At 43.4% G+C, this 20,330-nt stretch overlaps 3 protein-coding genes across 5 annotated transcripts; 1 reads left to right on the forward strand and 2 right to left on the reverse strand.

Annotated features, from left to right (window-relative positions):
• Positions 1–692: 692 nt before the first annotated feature.
• LOC142996067 (AP-2 complex subunit alpha-2-like) lies at positions 693–13,102 on the forward strand. 3 transcript variants are annotated; one of them, XM_076146956.1, is made up of 23 exons: positions 694–1,018; positions 1,817–1,885; positions 2,872–3,014; positions 3,727–3,920; positions 4,100–4,229; positions 4,599–4,700; positions 4,790–4,898; positions 5,529–5,679; positions 5,869–6,037; positions 6,167–6,304; positions 6,390–6,572; positions 7,046–7,143; positions 7,262–7,493; positions 7,717–7,884; positions 8,115–8,189; positions 8,594–8,727; positions 9,253–9,335; positions 9,526–9,614; positions 10,383–10,507; positions 10,599–10,715; positions 11,142–11,211; positions 11,450–11,584; positions 11,692–13,102. In XM_076146956.1, the coding sequence occupies exons 1-23, from the start codon at positions 952–954 to the stop codon at positions 11,767–11,769; spliced, it is 2,859 nt and encodes a 952-aa protein (XP_076003071.1). In that variant the 5' UTR covers positions 694–951; the 3' UTR covers positions 11,770–13,102. The 3 variants fall into 3 exon arrangements, with proteins under 3 accessions (XP_076003070.1, XP_076003071.1, XP_076003069.1); XM_076146954.1 differs by lacking the exon at positions 8,115–8,189 and having other exon boundaries at positions 697–1,018; XM_076146955.1 differs by lacking the exons at positions 8,115–8,189; positions 11,450–11,584; positions 11,692–13,102 and having other exon boundaries at positions 693–1,018; positions 11,114–11,195.
• Positions 13,103–13,317: 215 nt separating this feature from the next.
• On the reverse strand, positions 13,318–15,213 carry LOC142996069 (protein C19orf12 homolog). Its single transcript, XM_076146957.1, has 2 exons — positions 14,921–15,213; positions 13,318–13,802 (listed from the first exon to the last, which is right to left on the reverse strand). Exons 1-2 carry the CDS (start codon positions 15,174–15,176, stop codon positions 13,537–13,539), a joined length of 522 nt encoding a protein of 173 aa, XP_076003072.1. The 5' UTR covers positions 15,177–15,213; the 3' UTR covers positions 13,318–13,536.
• Positions 15,214–17,668: 2,455 nt separating this feature from the next.
• On the reverse strand, positions 17,669–20,275 carry LOC142995977 (protein C19orf12 homolog). The gene is made up of 3 exons (XM_076146841.1): positions 20,164–20,275; positions 18,612–18,786; positions 17,669–18,259 (listed from the first exon to the last, which is right to left on the reverse strand). Exons 2-3 carry the CDS (start codon positions 18,769–18,771, stop codon positions 17,994–17,996), a joined length of 426 nt encoding a protein of 141 aa, XP_076002956.1. The 5' UTR covers positions 18,772–18,786; positions 20,164–20,275; the 3' UTR covers positions 17,669–17,993.
• Positions 20,276–20,330: the final 55 nt, after the last annotated feature.

Genomic DNA, 20,330 nt, shown 5'->3' on the forward strand with positions numbered 1-20,330 from the left:
ACATTGTGGACGTCCTGAGTACTCGACAAGTACATCCGGCATGAGCTGGACGTGAGCTGAGTTTTACCTAAGTATTTTTAGTTTGGTTATTATACTCTAACTTTGTTGGTAAAAATAAAATGAAAGTGTTCAGGAAAAACAACGATCTCTATGTGTTAAGTTAGAGGTGTAAAAACTGCTCCAGGAGCGCTGTATCATGGCTGCCCTGAACTGACCGCTCTGTAAAAGCATATGTGTGTGTGTGAGGGCACGCAAGACAAATTTCAGATTGGCATGTTTGCATGGTGAAGTGTTTGCATGTAATTTGACGCAGTAAAGTTTCTTCTTCTCTGTATGTGTCTTTATTCTTTGATGTTGCAAGAAACACAACATGACACAACTGTCAAATTCATTCAAACTCAATATAATAATAAATTAAAAAAAACATGTAGAGAACACAGCCCTGACTGCGGGTGTGCAGGAATGGAACGCAGCCCTCATTGCGGGTGCGCATGAATGAAACGCAGCCCTCATTGCGGGTGCGCTTGAATGGAACGCAACCCTGATTGCGGGTGCGAATGAATGGAACGCAGCCCTCATTGCGGGTGCGCATTAATGGAACGCAGCCCTCATTGCGGGTGCGCATGAATGGAACGCAACCCTGATTGCGGGTGCGAATGAATGGAACGCAGCCCTCATTACGGGTGCGCTTGAATGGAACGCAACCCTGATTGCGGGTGCGCATGAATGGGATGCAGTCCACATTGCAGGTGCTCATGAATGGAACGCAACCCTGATTGCGGGTGCGCATGAATGGAACGCAGCCCCAGTTTTACGGCTCGGTGACGCTCAGACCTCTGGGCTCCATTACAACAGCTCCTGCTAGCCAGTTAGCAAAACAAGTTCGAAGCGAAGTTGCCGCGGCCGCACTCGTTGTTAGTGTTCCGCTGCCGTGGAGCCGGAGCGGACAGAATGCCTGCGGTCTCTAAAGGAGACGGGATGCGGGGCCTGGCCGTGTTCATCTCTGATATCAGGAACTGTAAGTTTGTCCGTCACAATCACACACACTTGTGGGTTAGCGAGTTAGCACGCATTTAATGTTGGCCAAGCGCTGGTGTCGGTGACAGCTGGTGTCGGTGCCGTCTATGGTCACCGCCGCGTCATTTGTCCTCTACAACCATAAATTTAGTCACTTTAACTCATTAAACTCAAATTATTTTTTCATTTGACTAGTTTATGTTTGCTATTTAATGTTAGCTCTTAGCTGCATCTGGCGTTGCGTCATGTCGAAGGGCGTTGACCGCATCTCGAGCAGCAGATGACGTCTTTGAATGTCCGTTAGCTATTCAGGTTTAGCTGCTTTAGTAGTTTAATACAAAACTCTTTTTAATAAACAGCGAGCCTGATGGTTATTAAAGCTTCAAGTCTTAATCTTTGTCTCCAGTATTGGTTTGCAGTGAAACAAACAACATAAACATAAATAAAGTTTTACTCGGAGAATGGAATGAAAGGCAGATTCATCTCAGACGCTTTATACTGTATCTTCAGTCATACGATCACAAATTCTGATGATAGAAAGAAGACTAACATAATTATTATCAAGATGTTTAAGGCCCATGGGCCTTAAAGCAGCAGCTGTGGGAGAGATAGAAAGATCCCAATTCTAAGAGGAAAAACTCAAAAAGCATTAGTTAAAATCCCACCAAAATTGCAGCTTTTTGAAAAATTGCAGTAACCAACCGTCAACATAACATTCCATCTGCCTGTGTCAGTGTCATTCTGAGTCAACACAGCACTACACGGCTTTACACGTGTCATACAATTGATCTCTTTACAGGTAAAAGCAAAGAGGCGGAGAACAAGAGGATAAACAAAGAGCTGGCCAATATCCGTTCCAAATTTAACGGTAGGTGAACTGTCCTACAACGCACGTTCCAGCCGAGCCGTAAGGGAAGCATTTTGCCTGTATGGCTGAGAGCCTGCAAGTTTTCCTTCTAACCAAACATTGATTTTCTAGAGGTAAATCGTGAAATTCCGGTTTCATTTTGGTTGCAGTAAAGTAATGTGCTGCTTTAGTTGATTTTGTCACTGAACAGCCTTGTGAGCATCTTGTCTTTGCCCCTTGCAGTGGCTTGAGGGGAGACTTTTTCTGCAGTGGACATACTGTTGTTGTTCACTGTGGTTACGCTGTTCAAGTTCGCACACGCACACACACACACACACACACACACACACACACACACACACACACACACACACACACACACACACACACACACACACACCTCACTGTGAACCTGCATGTCAGTGGCGTTTGTCCTGCCACCTGTTGCATGCAGCCTAAAATTAGTCTGAGTGAGGCCGTCTCCACTGCTCGCAGTGCCTGGCATGCTACCTTCCTTTAGTCCTTGTTTACCGCCATTATGTCAGAGTTTCAGACTCCTACTATGATTACACTTGTGCCTCTGTTGCCATTGTCTTTTATACTGTCATTTGCCTCAAGTGTAGCCCAGCAATGTCGCTCTGATGGCTACCTGATCACAGCCCAACATGATGACTTTGTTTTTGCATTCAACGTTATCACTTGATCTTTAGTATGTACTGAATTATTTATGTGAACGTTAGGCTGAATCATTTATCTGTTCATACCACACATTGATTATTTAATGATGAAGAATGTGGGATGTAAAGGTTTAGTTCCCTCCCTTGTCCCCACTGTATAAATCATTTGCATGATAAAGGGGTTATAGAGGAATAGATTGAAATGCAATCTTTGGCATTAAGAGGACTTTGTCAGCAAGTGAAAAGCAAATCCATCATTGTGTGTGTGTGTGTGCGTGTGTGCGTGTGTGCGTGTGTGCGTGTGTGTGTGTGTGTGTGTACTTCTGACAGGAGACAGGGCCTTAGATGGTTACAGTAAGAAAAAGTATGTCTGCAAGCTGCTCTTCATCTTCCTCCTGGGACATGATATTGACTTTGGACACATGGAGGCTGTCAACCTGCTCAGCTCCAACAAGTACACCGAGAAACAAATCGTAAGTAGACACGGACACAGAGAGATCAGATTACAGTACATTCATGTAATTGGTGGGTGGGTAGAGGAGGAAGTGATGGAACATATGCAGGACCTGAAGATCAGTGTTGTTTTGTTTAGTGGAACCTTGAACAGGGGCTCCAGCAAGTTCTAAATATATCTGTAGGCACTGTGCTGTGAACCTTGGGTTGTCTGTCATCTCTTTCATTACTGCACATGGAGCTGTCGGTAGGATCTTGGCAGGACGTTCAGTCGGTGGCAGAGAAGCAGCAGTCACTCCCTTTATGTGAAGACAAATTTGTTGACACTAGCCAATCATTAGTTTCTCCTGCTGCCCCATTTTCATCCTGTCTGTGATCTATCAACCTATTTCCTCCAAGTCCATCTCATGACTCTGCTTTCAATTAGCATTTGTAGAAATCAACAGCTCAGAGGTTAAATTGTTGGCTTTACATGTTTGTTGTTGCCAACACACGCTATTGTTTCTTTATTGTTATTTTTCAGCAGTTTGTGTTAGTTTGCACCCATGGTAGACCAGACCACACCTTTAGACAAGATGTTTGGTATGTATTATGTGGGATTGAAACCAACCGGATGAGACTGTGAAGGGTTAATACAGATACATATCACATGCACAGTGTTCTTTCAATATATGTGAGATATATTTTGACAAAAACATTTCTTTTTTATTTGTTTACCGCATCCTCTTGTAGGGTTACTTGTTCATCTCGGTGCTGGTTAACTCCAACAGTGACCTGATCCGTCTGATCAACAATGCCATTAAGAACGACCTGGGCAGCCGCAACCCCACCTTCATGAACCTCGCCCTGCACTGCATTGCTAACGTGGGGAGCAGAGAGATGGCCGAGGCTTTCGCTGCAGAGATTCCTCGCGTTTTGGTCGCAGGGTGTGTGATTTAATTTTTTCTTCTCTTTCTCCTTAAAGGGTTTTAAAAAAGTTCTAGAAACCAGAAAAAGGTTATAAGTTCACACTCGGTCTTGGTGTTATGCCAGTCGTCATAATAAAATCAGAAATCTGGATCAATGGATGATAATGACTGAGTGTGTGTTGTGCTTGCTTGAGCAGGGATGCTACGGACAGCGTGAAGCAGAGTGCAGCGCTGTGTCTGCTACGACTCAACAGGACGTCTCCTGATCTGGTGCCAATGGGTGAATGGACGACCCGAGTGGTCCATCTACTCAATGATCCACATCTAGTGAGACTCCATTCTGTTACAACGGCATCACATGTTGCTCCCTTTGAACTTCTGCGCACCTGAAACACAGTTGCACATAATAATGTAGTGCAGTGGAAAAATATCAACGTTACACTTAATTAAAGTCAACAAACATCACAAGCACTAATTACACACTCACACATTTTCACATAAGACTGTACTGCTTTGTTAATGGGAGCACAGGAACCTTTAAGGCAAAGGCGGCAGACTTTTGTGTTGTTGAATGACGATATAACTAATCTAATATAATCAGACTCATGTACTGTTGAATTGCAAGTTTGCTTGTGAATAGCAGTCATTTCTTTCTATGAGTCTAGTTCCTCACTAAACGTTTATATTTGTTCTTAGGGAGTGGTGACAGCAGCCACAAGCCTCATCGCCACTCTGGCCCAGAAGAGTCCTGATAACTTCAAAACCTCCATCTCCCTGGCAGTGGTCAGGCTGAGTGGGGTGGGTATCTTTCTGTAGCTTTCATGTCATCATCTCAAAACTGGTTATCTGACATCAATTAACTTGTCATTGTGCACCCGCTTGTCCAGATTGTGACCTCTGCAGCCGTTGACCTGCAAGACTACACGTACTACTTCGTCGCTGCACCATGGCTCTCCGTTAAATTGCTGCGCCTTCTACAGTGTTACCCCCCCCCTGGTATGGCTCATCTGATATGTCACACACGTCTCAGTGGTGCAGTCCAGTACAGCAGGCCTGCATTAAATGCTGCGATGTTCACTTTGTATTCATTCATCCATTCCACCTTTGCAAAAATTCCCATTAAAGATATATATATATATTTTTGAATTACAGTAAGATATTAATGTGAAGCATTTATATTCATAAATTGAGTTAATCAAATCACTGAGATGCGGGGCAGAGATGAAAGTTCTGCTCCTTAAGGCAGCATGACAGGACACATTTGTGAACCAAGGTCCACTTTATTTACACTATATAAGGCCTTTTAACAAGATAGATTCTGGCAAACCGGCTTCAGAGAAACAACCCAAGAGCAAATACAAGACCAAACAAACAAAATACAAGACAAAACAAACAAAATAGGAGGCGGAACAAAGTCATTAATCATGCAGGCGAGGTCTGACTGTCTTGGAGGCATAGGAAGCTGATTGATCAAGACAATATGTGAACAGACTGTAATACTATAGACGGCAAAGGTCTGCTACCTGGTGGTCTCAAATTAAAAACGTGGACAGACGAGAGGTCAGAGTTCTCTGAAGGACAAGATGCCATGTGACATACGTGTAAAATTGACGTTTGCTATTCCAGAAGACGCAGCGCTGCAAAGTCGTCTGACAGAGTGTCTGCAGACCATCCTCATTAAAGCCCAGGAGCCACCCAAGTCCAAGAAGGTTCAGCACTCCAATGCAAAGAACGCTGTGTTGTTTGAAGCCATATCACTCATCATCCACTACGACAGGTGTGACAGATATAACATCATGAAAGTGCATTCCAGATAGTGAAAGTCACACTCCACCCAGTTGTGATGATGTTTTCACCGTTTTCCCTTTGGTCTCTCGCGGTTGTGTGGAAGTGTTGTGGTTTGTTGCATTTGTTTTGTGTTCCACCAGTCAATCCTTTGGCTGTTTCTTGTGTCTTTACTTTCCAGTGAGCCCAACCTGTTGGTGCGTGCCTGTAACCTGCTGGGACAGTTCCTGCAGCACAGGGAGACCAACCTGCGTTACTTGGCGTTGGAGAGCATGTGCACTCTGGCCAGTTCTGAATTTTCTCACGAGGCAGTAAAGACGCATATAGAAACTGTAATCAATGCTCTCAAGGTGAGTTCTTCACCTTTTTACTTTTTTAATTGAGCTTCTGTTACTTGGCCAGTGTGGAAGTTGGAATATGGCGGAAAATTGGCAACAGGAACATGGATGTAATGTGGTAGTAATATCTAATATCTACAGACGGAGCGAGATGTGAGTGTTCGCCAGCGGGCCTTGGATCTGCTCTACGCCATGTGCGACTGCAGCAACGCCAAGCAGGTCGTGGCAGAGATGCTGAGTTACCTGGAGACAGCTGATTTCTCCATCCGAGAGGAGATCGTGAGTCATATTCTTCAAACCCATAACCAGCTTCTTCCTGTAGTGTCTTATTCTGTCTTATTCATCTGGTTATCTATCTGCGCAGGTGTACAAGGTGGCCATCCTGGCAGAGAAGTATGCTGTGGACTACACCTGGTACGTGGACACCATCCTCAACCTGATCCGCATCGCAGGCGACCATGTCAGCGAGGAGGTGTTGTATCGTGTCATCCAGATCGTCAAAAATCGAGAGGATGTTCAAGGCTACGCTGCTAAGACTGTCTTTGAGGTGGGTAAAGAACTCGGTGGCTTAAATGACTCCATTCATCATTATTTAGTGTCAGCATCTACTTTGAGTCCTGATATTGTCTTCTTCTGTCTAAAGAGTTTGGCTTACAGGCTTCAGTGACGCCCTCCAATCATGAATGAAAGAATTGTATGAAAATTATGAATTGAAACTGCGCCCCCACTGGTGTGAAGTGATATTACACAAAAATAAACTCGGGATTGAAGGTTAAAGAAGGGAGCAATGTAACTGTTACTGGGATAATCTGTATGTAACATAGTTGAAACCATTTAAAGTGTGAATTTGCCTTCGGGACATAGATGAAAAACACATGAGTAATGCATGTTGTGGTTGTGTATAATTCCATTTAAAACCATACGTTACATCCTTTTCCACGTATATTGTGTGCTGTCTTCCATGTTAATATCAGCCAAGTCCTGAGTCTCCATGCCTTGATGTTCTGTGAATAACTGCAGGCGCTGCAGACGCCCACCTGCCATGAGAACCTGGTTAAAGTGGGAGGTTACATCCTGGGGGAGTTTGGTAACCTTATTGCCGGTGATTCCCGCTCAAGGTACAAACCACACGAACATAATCCCACCTAATGTGGTGTATAATTACTGTTGGCTGCCTCTGTTTACTGGCTCTCCTTCCTTTTCGTCCCTGCGAGTAACGTCTCCTTTATACCTCAGCCCCCTGGTCCAGTTCAACCTTCTCCACTCCAAGTTCCACCTGTGCTCCGTGCCAACCAGGGCACTGTTGCTGTCAGCCTACATCAAGTTCATCAACCTGTTCCCAGAAGTGAAGACCACCATCCAAGACGTCTTGCGCTCCGACAGCCAACTCCGCAACGCTGACGTGGAGCTACAGCAGAGAGCCGTGGAGTATCTCAGACTCAGCTGCATTGCCAGCCCAGATACACTGGTCAGTGAAAGATACTGTAGCTGGAGTGAACAACATTGTTTTTATGAAGATTAATAACTATATCGAAGGAATTGCCACACGTCCTTCTCGTATGTATTAAGATCAGCAGTGGTTGAAGCTGAGTATCTGTGAAGAACCTTTTTAAACCTTTGGTTGTATGGAAATGTCCGTGCCTCTCCGGTATTCCCTCCCTCGCTCGCTCACTCTCTCTCTCTCCCCACAGGCCACGGTCTTGGAGGAGATGCCTCCATTCCCAGAGAGAGAGTCTTCAATCCTAGCCAAGCTGAAGAAGAAAAAGGGTCCAGGGCCTAAGGGTCCTGATATTGACGATGGCCGGCGGAATGTCAACGGCAACACGGAGCAAAAGGAGAGCAGTGAAGCCACAAACAAGGTAACGCAGTTGAGTGGCCATAAGGAAATGTTGGCATTGTATTTGTCAGTGCGGCAATCTTACTTACAGATTTTGCCCACAAACTCGATAAAAACAGTAACACGTTTTTGCAATGTTTCTTCACTTCTTTGCATTTTTCTGCACTTTGTAGATCTTCACCTCCTCCACCTCTTCTCCCTCCTTTCCCATCCTTCCTCTCCTCTGTCTTTTCCATTCATCCTCAGTCTCAGTCGTCTCCCACACCGACGGCAGACCTTCCTCCTGCCATCAGACCCCGCCCTGCCTCCTTCTCTGCTGGCACCAAAGTATTTTGCTTTCACCAGAAAGAGTGCATGATCCTTTGTTTTCTGGGGTTTTGGTTTCTCATCTTTGTGTAATTGTTGTGTGTCTGAGTGTTTCCTTACACACTATCCTGGCCTCGTGTATGTTTTTCCTTCCTTGTTCAAATTCAAGTCTCTGGCTCTAATCAATGTTGGATAACACTTAATGTTCAGTGAGTAGAAGTCCAATTGTTGGTGTGTTACTGCTTTAAACTAAATGTGTTTGTTCATGATTCTGGGTGGAATGAAGATCACATTCGATGAAATGTTGGTGAATGTAAAGGTTTTGCTTACTTTTTCTTTTTTTTCTTTTTTTCTTGTCACTGTATTTGGCCTGACATTGTGGCCTCCTGTTTCACAAGTGTACTTTTGTTGATCTTGCTCTCCAGGGTTCCATCCATCCATTCACAGACCTGCTGAACCTGAGCCCAGCACCTTCAGCAGGAGCCAACCCGCTAATTGTCGACCTTTGTGAGAGCACGCCCCCTGCTGCCATAGATGTGTGCGAGGAAAACTTTCCAAGGTGCAACTCATTGTTAAGATCAGGTGCAGCTTTCCTCACTGGGCACAGGATGTTTGAATGAACAGACCCACCCAGAGTGTTATTCTTATTCTTACTGTTTACTCAAATACTCTTCATAGCACAATCAGATGATTAAAATCAGTCCACACATCAAGTTTGTTCATCATAAAAACAATCAACTGATAACACGGCAAATCAAATACTTCAGTCACAAACAATCATTCAGTCATTTAGTCAATAGCTAGCTAATTTTTGTTTTCTACCATAAGATTGACTGCACTGACTGGTTGAGCTAATTCAGGCATTTAATACACCTTTGAGTAAACATAGAGTACGAGCAGGCTGGTGCAATCTAACTGCGTGAAACACAGAGCTGTCATAGATGAAGGTTGTTATGTGATAGTGTTACACTGTGAGCAAACATGAACTTCAGTTTAAATCATGTGAATTTTCAAGTAACTGAATGAAAAATATGTTTGCCTGCACTTATTATGATTGATCACCGTATTTTATCTTCTTCTTCAGGTTTGTTTGTAAGAACAACGGTGTCCTGTATGAGAATCAACTCTTGCAGATTGGACTGAAGTGTGAATACAGGCAGAACCTGGGTGAGTGGCTTCACCATCATTCCACCGCCGCTACACTTCAGTTTGCAGGTCTAATGTTTTAGAAATGGAAATGGAAACGTAGAAACACAACCAGTATGTGCTGTATGTTTTCAGATCTAGTGGATGTTGATCAGATACAGTAGTTTCAGATGAATGACCTCTGAAAGTTTGACTTCCTGTTGTCCCCCAGGTCGTATTTATGTGTTCTACGGCAACAAGACATCTACTCAGTACTTTAACTTCTCCTCGTCAGTGAGCAGTCCGGACACACTCAAGACTCATATCCTTTCCACGCCTTCTTTCTTTATGTCTTTATGTTCCATTAAAGCCCTTGTAGTTGGGCATAACCATCGTCTATATGAGGTGTTACACCCCAAAACCCCAACTGCTCTAATGGCTGAAGTGGAGTCAACCTATTGAGGACCAAACCTGATGTATTTAGTAGAAAGATAAACAGATAACTACTAGTTTAAACGCGCGCGCGTGTGTGCGTGCCCTGCAGCCCTGTGCCTTTACTACAAAATATCACTTGTCTGTTGTATTTAGTCTCTGGGTCTTATTCTTGTCTTTAGTTTATTCTGTTGTGAAGTACCTGTGATTCTAACGAAATGTACTTTTGAATTAACTTCAAAGTGATTCATCAAATTCAAAAAAGATTTTATTCAGCCACAAACACAGGTGGGAGTAAACACCCTGATAGTGTTTTGTAGAATGATTCTCAGGATATTATCTAACAATTTTAGGAGCATGACGGTGACAACAGCAATGATCGGTGACATGGACAGGTTAGTGCTGTTCATGACACGCCCCTGCACAGAAAGTTATTTGATTGGATAATGAGGTACAGTTAGCGAGAGATTGACTTGTTAAGTACAGTGAGACTAAGATGATTATTTCAGAAAAACACAAAGGAAATGGTGAACGGCTTCTCTTTTCTCTGTCTCAATTCTTTCCAATTGTGATTTACCAAGGTACTAAGGTACTAAGATACTAAGGTGTGTGTGTGTGTGCATTAAGTGTCTGTAGACTCCTTAACCGCTGCCTCCACAGCTGAACGTCCACACCAAGTCAGTGGATCACGTAATAGACGGCGGGGCCCAAGTCCAGCAGATCCTCAACATTGAGTGTATTTCAGATTTTACACCTGCGCCAGAACTCAACATCCAGTTCAGGTTGGTGGCTGATCGCAGATTGTACTTGTGCTTTATGCATTTACAGTGCGTGCTAAATTCTGGCTCTATGTGTGTGTTTGTGTGTGAGCAGTTATGGTGGAACCCTTCAGAAAATTGCAGTGAAGCTCCCCGTGATGCTAAACAAGTTCATTCAGCCCACAGAGATGACATCCGAAGACTTCTTCCAACGCTGGAAACAGCTGTCAGCGTAAGACTCTTTTATTACTCATTTATAGATCGACTGCTGGCTTGTTGGCCTTTGATAGTTGTACATTATCATAATAGAATATATAATAATCAATAATAGCTGTTTGTGGCAGGCAAAGAATAGTTAAAAACTTGGAACTCAACAATAATAAACCATTATACAAGCGGACAGCTAGAATTTTAAGGAGATTTCATAATATGGAAGTTAAATGTTAGTACACAAAACTGAAAGATTAAAGCTTATGAACATCTTAACAGTCTGTCAAGTGTGTACACACATGCACACGCACACACACACACCTTAAAGAAAGTGAGAAAGTATGGGGAGCCACCTAAGTAGCTCCCAGGATTCATAAAGTAAAATAGTTAAGTGTTCCTATTATTTGGTCCGCCCTGTAGATGGCTGATGGTCTGATTGTTTGTGCAGGCAGGGGCAGGAGGTTCAGAAAATCTTCGAAGCCAAATACCCAATGGACACAGATGTGACCAAGGCCAAGGTAAAATATCAGGGCTGCACAAGAAATCCTTACCCACCGACATCCCGAGATACATTTCACCTCAGTTTAGCTGACGAGCTGAGGGAAGTGTTTCTCAAACTGTGTGGCATTGCAAGTAGGGTGACGGCTGATAGACACAGCGAGGGTTTGACCACATCGAGGGTGGCTATTCTGCCATGTAACGCTGCTTCAGATGCAGGTGTGCCACTTGCTTGATCGGTGTGTGTGTCTCTTGTAGATCATAGGTTTTGGTGTGTCTCTGCTGGAAGACGTGGATCCCAATCCTTCAAACTTTGTGGGAGCCGGGGTCGTCCACACCAAGAGCGCTCTGGTGGGCAGCCTTCTCAGACTAGAGCCCAACCCACAAGCACAGGTAGAGACAAACACACACACACACACGTACACAGACTCATTGTTGTGTTGATCTGCCCTACGCCATATATATATACATAGAAGTATTTAACTGTGTTTTCCGCTTAGATGTACCGTTTGACGCTGCGGACCAGCAGGGCCTCTGTGTCTCAGAGACTGTGTGATCTCCTCTCTGAACAGTTTTAGAACGGCACCAACACCTCCAGTATTATTTTACCTTCTCTCTGTAGGTCAAACGTATGATATTGTACAGTGTATATTGTTTTTTTTGTTTTTTTTTTACACTATAAATGTAAATGAAATGTATTTTCTCCACCTATAGCTTTACTAATATGTCACTGCTTTAAACCTGCTGTGTTCTGTATCTGCGTACTCACTGTGAGCAACTTTGTTGACTTGTAGCTTTCTTCAGGTAATCTGTCTTTTGATGTTTTAATGAGTTTAAACTCTACATACGCAGCATTAAATCTAGAATTCTAGACTTAAAAAAGTGATATCAACACTATGAATGTAATGTTTTTGAGACATTTAATCCTGGAGTGTTTCAAACCAAAGTTGCACAGGACCGGGAAACGGCCGGGCCTGTTTTGCACTGGTCTGTCAGAAGCTTTAGTTTTGGAAGCTGAATGGACCCCTCAGATGAGACGCATAAGAGACGTGGATTCTGACTTTTATATTAGAAGGTCTTTCACAAAATGTACATGTTCGTCATCTCAGGAGCAAACACAAAAGCTACATTGTGTGTTTGTGTGTGTTTTTGTTGTGAGTACATGCTTAAGAGGGGCATAAATATTATATATTTAAAAAAGATATATACGATACCGTATCATTTTGTAACCAGGACCCAAACTCCTCTTTCACACAGTTGGGCTGTTGAAAAAAAGCTTGTCAAGCTGTTAAATGAACATTAATCCTGCCACATAGCTTTCACATGTATGCCTTTATTCACTGAGTGTCGCCAATCTGGTAATAATTTTGCGTTTGTAATGATTGAGTGTTATTTGTGTTTAATACACTTTTGTTGGAGTATCATGCCGCCATATTGGGTAAGTACATACCAGACACGATACCAAACTGTTCCCATGAAGCCCTCAGGCTATACACAACTTACAGCCTTCGTGTAAAAAGACAATTCAGGCGTTGTTTGAGCAGAAGCGGAAGCCAACTTTGACCCCTTGTGCTGACTTCTGATACAAACCATCTGGTTGAAACTGGTTGTAACACTAATCCAAAGTACTACATATGTTGCCTTAACTGTGGTTTACAGGTTTACAGTTCCTATCAAGCAGCGTTTGTTTGTGTTTGAGGCTCAATCATCTCTGTCTACAATCCTCCAGTAGCAGCCAAAGGTGTGTGTGTGTGTATGTGTAGTGTGTATTTGTTGTTTTTTGAGGTGCTTTTGGACTGGCTGTGTTGTACGTATGTTCAGTACTGCCTTGCAGCCCTGTGCCTTTACTAACCAGAATGTCATTTTGTTATTATTGACATGAATATTACAAAATATCACGCATCTGTTGCATTTAGTCTCTGGGTCTTATTCTTGTCTGTTACACATTATTTTATTCTGTGTTATGAAGTAACTGTGATTCTAATGAAATGTATATGTAACCATTATAAGAGCATAACTTTGATACCTTTTTACTTAACAAAAGTAATGATTGAGTCACATAGACAGGTTCCTGCTGCTCATGACACGTCCCTGCACAGGAAGTTATTTAATTGGATAATGAGGTACAGTCGGCTCGGTCCAATCACTTGAGCCAACCAACCACCACCTTGAGAGCAGGACTTTACCTTAAGACATTTTAAGAACAATAAACCAGGTTGCACTGCACATAGTTTGTGTGTGTTGATTGGCCCACCCAGAGCAGAACCTTGTGGAACCCTCAGAGTCTGATCAGTGAGCACATCCAGGGCAGACGTGTTCATATTCACTTCATAAAAACAATTCTCTCAGTCTCCGAAACTCACTTCGGCCCTCAGCTCCTTCATGACATAGCTCAGCAGTGTGGTGCTGACCAGCCTCTGGAGCGTGGGGTCGGCCCTCACCAGGGCGACAAGCTGGGCCGCGTCAGTCCAGTCCAGGCTGTCCAGGATGACCATGATGTCGGAGTAGAGCTTCTGCTGCTGGGCGGGAGGCAGCCCCATCAGGATCTGAGGCAGAGGCTTGAACTGAGCCCTGACGAGCCAACAACCCAGGAAACCACCGACTGCACCACCTAGCGGAGGAGGGGAGAGATCCAAGCTCTCAGACACAGGTAGTAATCTAATCTTAAAAGCAGGTAACAGTCTGTAGAGCACAGGTGTCAATCCGCCACGTCTCGCGGGCCATGAGCAAAATAAACATCTATGCTTTTAAGCGTACATTGTCCATAAACTACATTTCCCACAATGCATGTTAAATTTTGTGACCCGCAAAGTGACGGCGTACCGCCACTAAAATGCAGCGTTTCCACATCAGCGTCAGATCGGCGTTTAACGAAGGTGTCTCTGATATTTTAGTAAATGTATCTTTCATGCAATCTCCGTCTGGGAACAGCTTTCCGTGCCTTACGAGCTCTCAAATCGGTCCTCTTGATCGATTTGCTCTCCCCAGCTTTCCACAGCAGTAAAACGCTCTTTTTCCTTTTCCTTCTCTTATTTTTTACAATTTCTCTTTGATTTCTCTCCATATAGCAGGCACATTATTATTTATTATTATTTCTCTCCTGTATTGATGTCAGTGAAAGCAAATTGTAACTGTCCAGGCAGAATTGAACTCTCTGTTCTTCCAAGGCTTTTTTGGAGTTATCCATGGCTAGTGAGTCGGTTCAGTTCACATTTCTACACAGATGTGGAAATCTATGTACATTTAAAATCGTTTCCTTATTGTTATTTTTGTTTATCGTTGAAATTGCATTTGTTTTACTTAAATTTCAGGTTCATAATGTTTTGTAAAAAGATAGTTAAATAAAAGTAAACATTTGCAACATAAACGTGTACCTCTTTGCACTATAACAAAGGGAAAACTTGAGTCGTCCATTTATATCCATTTACCGGATATTATGCTATGATTTTACCAATCCGGCCCACCTGAGTTTAAATTGGGCTGAATCTGGCCCCGGACTAAAATGAGTCTGAAACCCCATTCTCTACAGTGTAGAGAATCTGCATCAGAAACAAAAAGGGGAAACACTGCCATCTTGTGATAGAAACCGGAAATGCACAATTTAACATGGCTGAAATTGACAATCTAATTTCCTCCACCAATAAGCTTTGGTATCTAGTCATGTCTGTCCATTTGTTTGTCTGTCCAATGTCGTACAAAGTCAAATTTAGGAACGGATCACAACTTTACCTGCAGCGACTCCTGGAGGTCCCATGATCAGCCCCCCCAATAGGGCCCCGACTACCGCTACGACCGCCCCTCTGGCGCTGCCGTGCACGGAGACCTTGATCTTCTGGTGAGCCGGTAGGTCGCAGCACATGCGCATGACGTCATCTATCCGTGGAGGCATCGCTGCGTCGAGGCACTGGTGAGACAGAGAGCAGAGAGTCAGACACCCTCCTGTCCCATCATGCCAGGGACGCTTTAACATGGGGACCAACGGCATCTGGTGTGTTTATACGCTTCTCATTGGTGACGTCATTTGCAGATATAGTATTAATTGCCACTGCTACACTGATGATGCGCAGCCTATATATACTGTATGGACCTACTTTTCAAAGCTCCACCTTCAAAATTCACATCAGGGCTTTCACTAAGACAGTGTTTGTTGTTACTGCCATGTTTGAATGAAGAAGGAAATTCTTACCAGACTTGAGAGCCAATATGTTGTGCTTTGCATCTCATCTTTGGCTTCATACATGATTATGTATGATGTTGTTATGGGAGGCTGCTATGTTGGTTATATTCACATCAACTGTGACATCATTCTTGATGTCAATATGGGGGGGTTGGGTGCTAGTGTGTGGTTCCATTCATGTTAATGTTTTGGTAATACAAATAAAAATTAAACTATCGGAAGGGAAAGAAGAAGAAGACCCTTCATTTATCCTTTATTTTATGCGTATACATGCTTCACACAATGTTTCACACTGCAGGTCAGCCAGCCAGAATCACCCCTATGAACTGCAAGACCCCTGAACTAAAGGTTTTGGCAAGTTTGGAGGTAGTTGTAGGAATGTACGCACACACACACACACACACACACACACACACACACACACACACACACACACACACACACACACACACACACACACACACACACTCTCTCTGCCTTTGTAGTAATATACAGGTGCTGGTCATATAATTAGAATATCATGAAAAAGTTGATTTATTTCAGTAATTCCATTCAAAAAGTGAAACTTGTATAATGTATACATTCATTCCACAAAGACTGATATATTTCAAGTGTTTATTTCTTTTAATTTTGATGATTATAACTGACAACTAATGAAAACCCAAATTCAGTATCTCAGAAAATTAGAATATTGTGAAAAGGCTCAATATTAAAGACACCTGGTGCCACACTCTAGTCAGCTAATTAACTCAAAACACCTGCAAAGGCCTTTAAATGGTCTCTCGGTCTAGTTCTGTAGGCTACACAATCATGGGGAAGACTGCTGACTTGACAGTTGTCCAAAAGACGACCATTGACACCTTGCAAAAGGTCATTGCTAAAGAGGCTGGCTGTTCACAGAGCTCTGTGTCCAAGCACATTAATAGAGAGGCGAAGGGAAGGAAAAGATGTGGTAGGAAAAAGTGTACAAGCAATAGGGATAACCGCACCCTGGAGAGGATTGTGAAACAAAACCCATTCAAAAATGTGGGGGAGATTCACAAAGAGTGGACTGCAGCTGGAGTCAGTGCTTCAAGAACCACCACGCACAGACGTATGCAAGACATGGGTTTCAGCTGTCGTATTCCTTGTGTCAAGCCACTCTTGAACAAGAGACAGCGTCAGAAGCGTCTCGTCTGGGCTAAAGACAAAAAGGACTGGACTGCTGCGGGGTGGTCCAAGGTTATGTTCTCTGATGAGAGTAAATTTTGCATTTCCTTTGAAAATCAAAGTCCCAGAGTCTGGAGGACCCACTGTGTTTTCTGAGGACCAAGGTCAACGCAGCCGTCTACCAGGAAGTTTTAGAGCACTTCATGCTTCCTGCTGCTGACCAATTTTATGGAGATGCAGATTTCATTTTCCAACAGGACTTGGCACCTGCACACAGTGCCAAAGCGACCAGTACCTGGTTTAAGGACCATGGTATCCCTGTTCTTAATTGGCCAGCAAACTCGCCTGACCTTAACCCCATAGAGAACCCCATGTGAAGAGGAAGACGCAATACGCCAGACCCAACAATGCAGAAGAGCTGAAGGCCACTATCAGAGCAACCTGGGCTCTCATTACACCTGAGCAGTGCCACAGACTGATCGACTCCATGCCACGCCGCATTGCTGCAGTAATTCAGGCAAAAGGAGCCCCAACTAAGTATTGAGTGCTATACATGCTCTTACTTTTCATGTTCATACTTTTCAGTTGGCCAACATTTCTAAAAATCCCTTTTTTCTAATGGTCTTTAGTTAAAGCTAAAGCTAAAATTAAAAGAAATAAACACTTTAAATATATCAGTCTTTGTGGAATGAATGTATACATTATACAAGTTTCACTTTTTGAATGGAATTACTGAAATAAATCAACTTTTTCATGATATTCTAATTATATGACCAGCACCTGTATATATAAAATGCTACACACTGCAGCCAGTCCGTAGTAAGAGTTGGTTAGCTATGTAGCTGATAGTTTCACTGAACATGTTGTACATAAGGTTGTGTTAATTTTTATATAATTGTTACCTGAATCCTGTGGTGATTGGTTGTCTGGAGCCGCTCTCTGGTGATGATGACCGGCCGCTCCTTGTCTGTGACGTGTTCTCAGAGTAGTGCGTTCAGTTGCCTTATATTACATGACATCATTCAATATGTCATTACATAGACAAACTGAATGTCTTTGTGCTCATGAACTTGAAAGCAATTATTTAAAAGGATAACGAATGACCTTCTTTTATTTTATTACTTAGCCTGATAGTCTTTTGGAGAATAGTATAACAATTATAAAAGAGAGCATAACTGTGACACCTTCTTAGCATACAAAGTGATAAAGTAATGCTTGAGTCAGAAAGACAGATTAGTGCTGTTCATGACACGCACCTATACAGGAAAGGAAGTTATTTAATTGGATAATGAAGTACCGTCGGCTCTGTCCAACCTCTGTGTGTCAAAGTGTCAAAGGACCTTAAGAGTAGGACTTCACCTTAAGCTTATTTTGAGAACAATAAACCAAGTTGCCATGAACATAGTTTTGTTGTAGGTTGGCCCACCCACGGAGAACCTCACAGAGTCTTGATTATATTCACTTTGTAAAAACGCATCAGTCTCCGTAACGCACTTCTGCCCTCAGCTCCTTTGTGACATAGTTCAGCAGTGCGGCGGTGACCTGCTGCTGCAGCGTGGCGTTGCCCATCACGAGGGCGACGAGCTGGGCCAAGTCGGTCCAGTCCAGGCTGCCGACGATGGCCATGACGTCGGAGTAGAGCTTCTTCTGCTGGACGGGAGGCAGCTCCATCAGGATCTGAGGCAGAGGCCTGAACTGACCGCTGACGAGCCAACAACCCAGGAGACCACCGAGTGCACCGCCTGGCAGAGGAACGAGAGAGATCCCAGCATTCACACACAGGTACTTATCATATACTAGGAGTGTAACAGTTATCGCCTGCATCATAAACAAATGAGTCAAGAGAAGGGAAGCACTGCCACCTTGTGATACATACTGGAAATGCATACTTTGCTTTTGTTTGGCCTCCTACAGTTTTGAGTCAATTGTCACAAGTCAATTGTTTTGTGTGAGGCTGATTAAGTGCAGATATAAGATCAGAGCTGTTTCCATATTAAACATCAAAAATACAAGTTTACTATAATCGGAAACATTTGAAATATCACGATGTCACTTCTGGATCACAACTTCAGAAGGTGCCGTCTTCACATTTACCGGCAGCGATGCCTGCAGGTCCAGCGAGCAGTCCGCCAACGAAGGCGACTCCTCCTGCTGCCACCGCTCCTTTGGTGCTGTTCTTCACAGCCACCTTGATCTGCTGGTGAGCCGATACGTCGCAGCACAGGCGCATGACGTCATCTATCCGGGGAGGCATGGCTGTGTTCAGGCACTGGTGAGAGAGGAGAGCAGAGAGTCGGTGCATCTTTTGTTAGGAGTATAGAAACAGGCGAGACCCGTTTACAGGCCTGTGAAAGTACTTTCGCTTCACAATCACACACAGATCAAGTATCAACTATCAGCTTTCAGTGGAATACAATCAAAACACGAAGCCCCTATATTCTGTGTCATATAAACATTGATTGTTTCTTTTGGAAATTAGGTGAACTGAGACGAAATGGTGGAGAACCTGAGATGGAGAAGCCTTTCAAAGCTGTAAAGGCTCTCAACCTGGACTTCACTGTACCGTCTGTACGACTGTCACTCAACCCTGACCAACCTGTTCACAGTTTGAACAGGTCAGGTCAGGTTCTGACAGAAATCTGAAAGTTTATGCCGCTCTGGCTCCTCGGCTGTGGAATGACCCACCTGACGACTTTAGACTTGAAAAATCAGTGTTGTTTCTCAGCTCTGCTCAAGGAACCTCAACACTTAACACAGATGGAGAAACTTCCAGATGAGAGACTTGGTCCAACACTGAGCAGACTAAAAACCTTTATGATCTGTTCAACTACAAACCTTGGAACTGTGATTCTCTGCACTTTGCTATGATACTTTAATTTAAATCCAAAAACGTATTTTAGGGCGTTTTTTATGTGAAGCCCAGCGACCTGTGCTACATTAACAAAGCTGCCTTGCCTTTCCATCCCCAGCTTCTCCACGGCCTCTGTTGGTGTCAGAGTCTTGGCCCTATAGGAGATCAAAATCCTCCCATCCACTGACCGTGAAGTCTGGTACACACTCACACACCTATACACAGTAGTTGGAGCTTGAACACCTTTATCCTGGAAGTCCCCTTATTTCAGGCCATATCACCATCATGTCTGATCTTTAAACTCTGTTCCTGTAGCTTTGTCTACACTATCATTCTATGATGTTTACATTATTTAAGCTCTGAACTCTTCCTCCGTCTGTTCACTTGAGACTTTTACTTTTACTTTTACGCCGAAAGCACAGTCCAAAACCCCGAGTGCTTTATCAGTGAAGCTACAGTATTGTTGTTGTGACATAAACAGACGTAAATCACACATGTACATTGTATTTAAACACTTTAAACTCTTTTCTGAATGGCGTCTGGGTCGATAATAACTGATCAGACGAACTCTCAGTATTGATTTTTCGTTCATATGGATACTCGTGTCAAAGCTAAGCTCTTTCAAACAGCCACTGTCATCAGCTTCATTGTCATAGTTTCGTTTCCACAATGACAACAAACGAATTATGGTTTAAAGCCGTGAAGCACTTTGGCTCCGTTCTAACAAATGTGACGTATTCTGTTCTTATGTTGTCTATTTACGATAAAATTAGCAGATAGTATATTCTTACTCACAGTCTGTGGCGAAAATGCAGCGAAATTAGTTTCACTTCTACGCCTGAATTTGGCTGACTTTATAACTTGTGATATCCGCAATGCATGATGGGATGACAGTAGACCTACTTCCTGCGCTACAAAGATCAAACAGAGAGTATATAAGTACAGCAAGAGACATCACTCCG

The sequence above is a fragment of the Genypterus blacodes genome, unplaced genomic scaffold, assembly GCF_046128005.1.
Source record: "Genypterus blacodes isolate CSIRO-AG114 ecotype Tasmania unplaced genomic scaffold, CSIRO-AGI_Gbla_v1 ptg000036l_1, whole genome shotgun sequence".
Classification (NCBI taxonomy): Eukaryota; Metazoa; Chordata; class Actinopteri; order Ophidiiformes; family Ophidiidae; genus Genypterus; species Genypterus blacodes.

Excerpts from the sequence above, each read along its gene's own strand:
- LOC142996067 (XM_076146956.1), top strand. The coding sequence starts at position 952 with ATGCCTGCGGTCTCTAAAGGAGACGGGATGCGGGGCCTGGCCGTGTTC. Across the intron at positions 5,680-5,868 it reads CTCATCATCCACTACGACAG|TGAGCCCAACCTGTTGGTGC; the intron begins GTGTGACAGATA and ends TTTACTTTCCAG. Across the intron at positions 6,038-6,166 it reads CTGTAATCAATGCTCTCAAG|ACGGAGCGAGATGTGAGTGT; the intron begins GTGAGTTCTTCA and ends TAATATCTACAG.
- LOC142996069 (XM_076146957.1), bottom strand. The coding sequence starts at position 15,176 with ATGCCGTTGGTCCCCATGTTAAAGCGTCCCTGGCATGATGGGACAGGA. Across the intron at positions 13,803-14,920 it reads ACCTCCAGGAGTCGCTGCAG|GTGGTGCAGTCGGTGGTTTC; the intron begins GTAAAGTTGTGA and ends CTCCTCCGCTAG.
- LOC142995977 (XM_076146841.1), bottom strand. The coding sequence starts at position 18,771 with ATGCCTCCCCGGATAGATGACGTCATGCGCCTGTGCTGCGACGTATCG. Across the intron at positions 18,260-18,611 it reads ACCTGCAGGCATCGCTGCCG|GCGGTGCACTCGGTGGTCTC; the intron begins GTAAATGTGAAG and ends TTCCTCTGCCAG.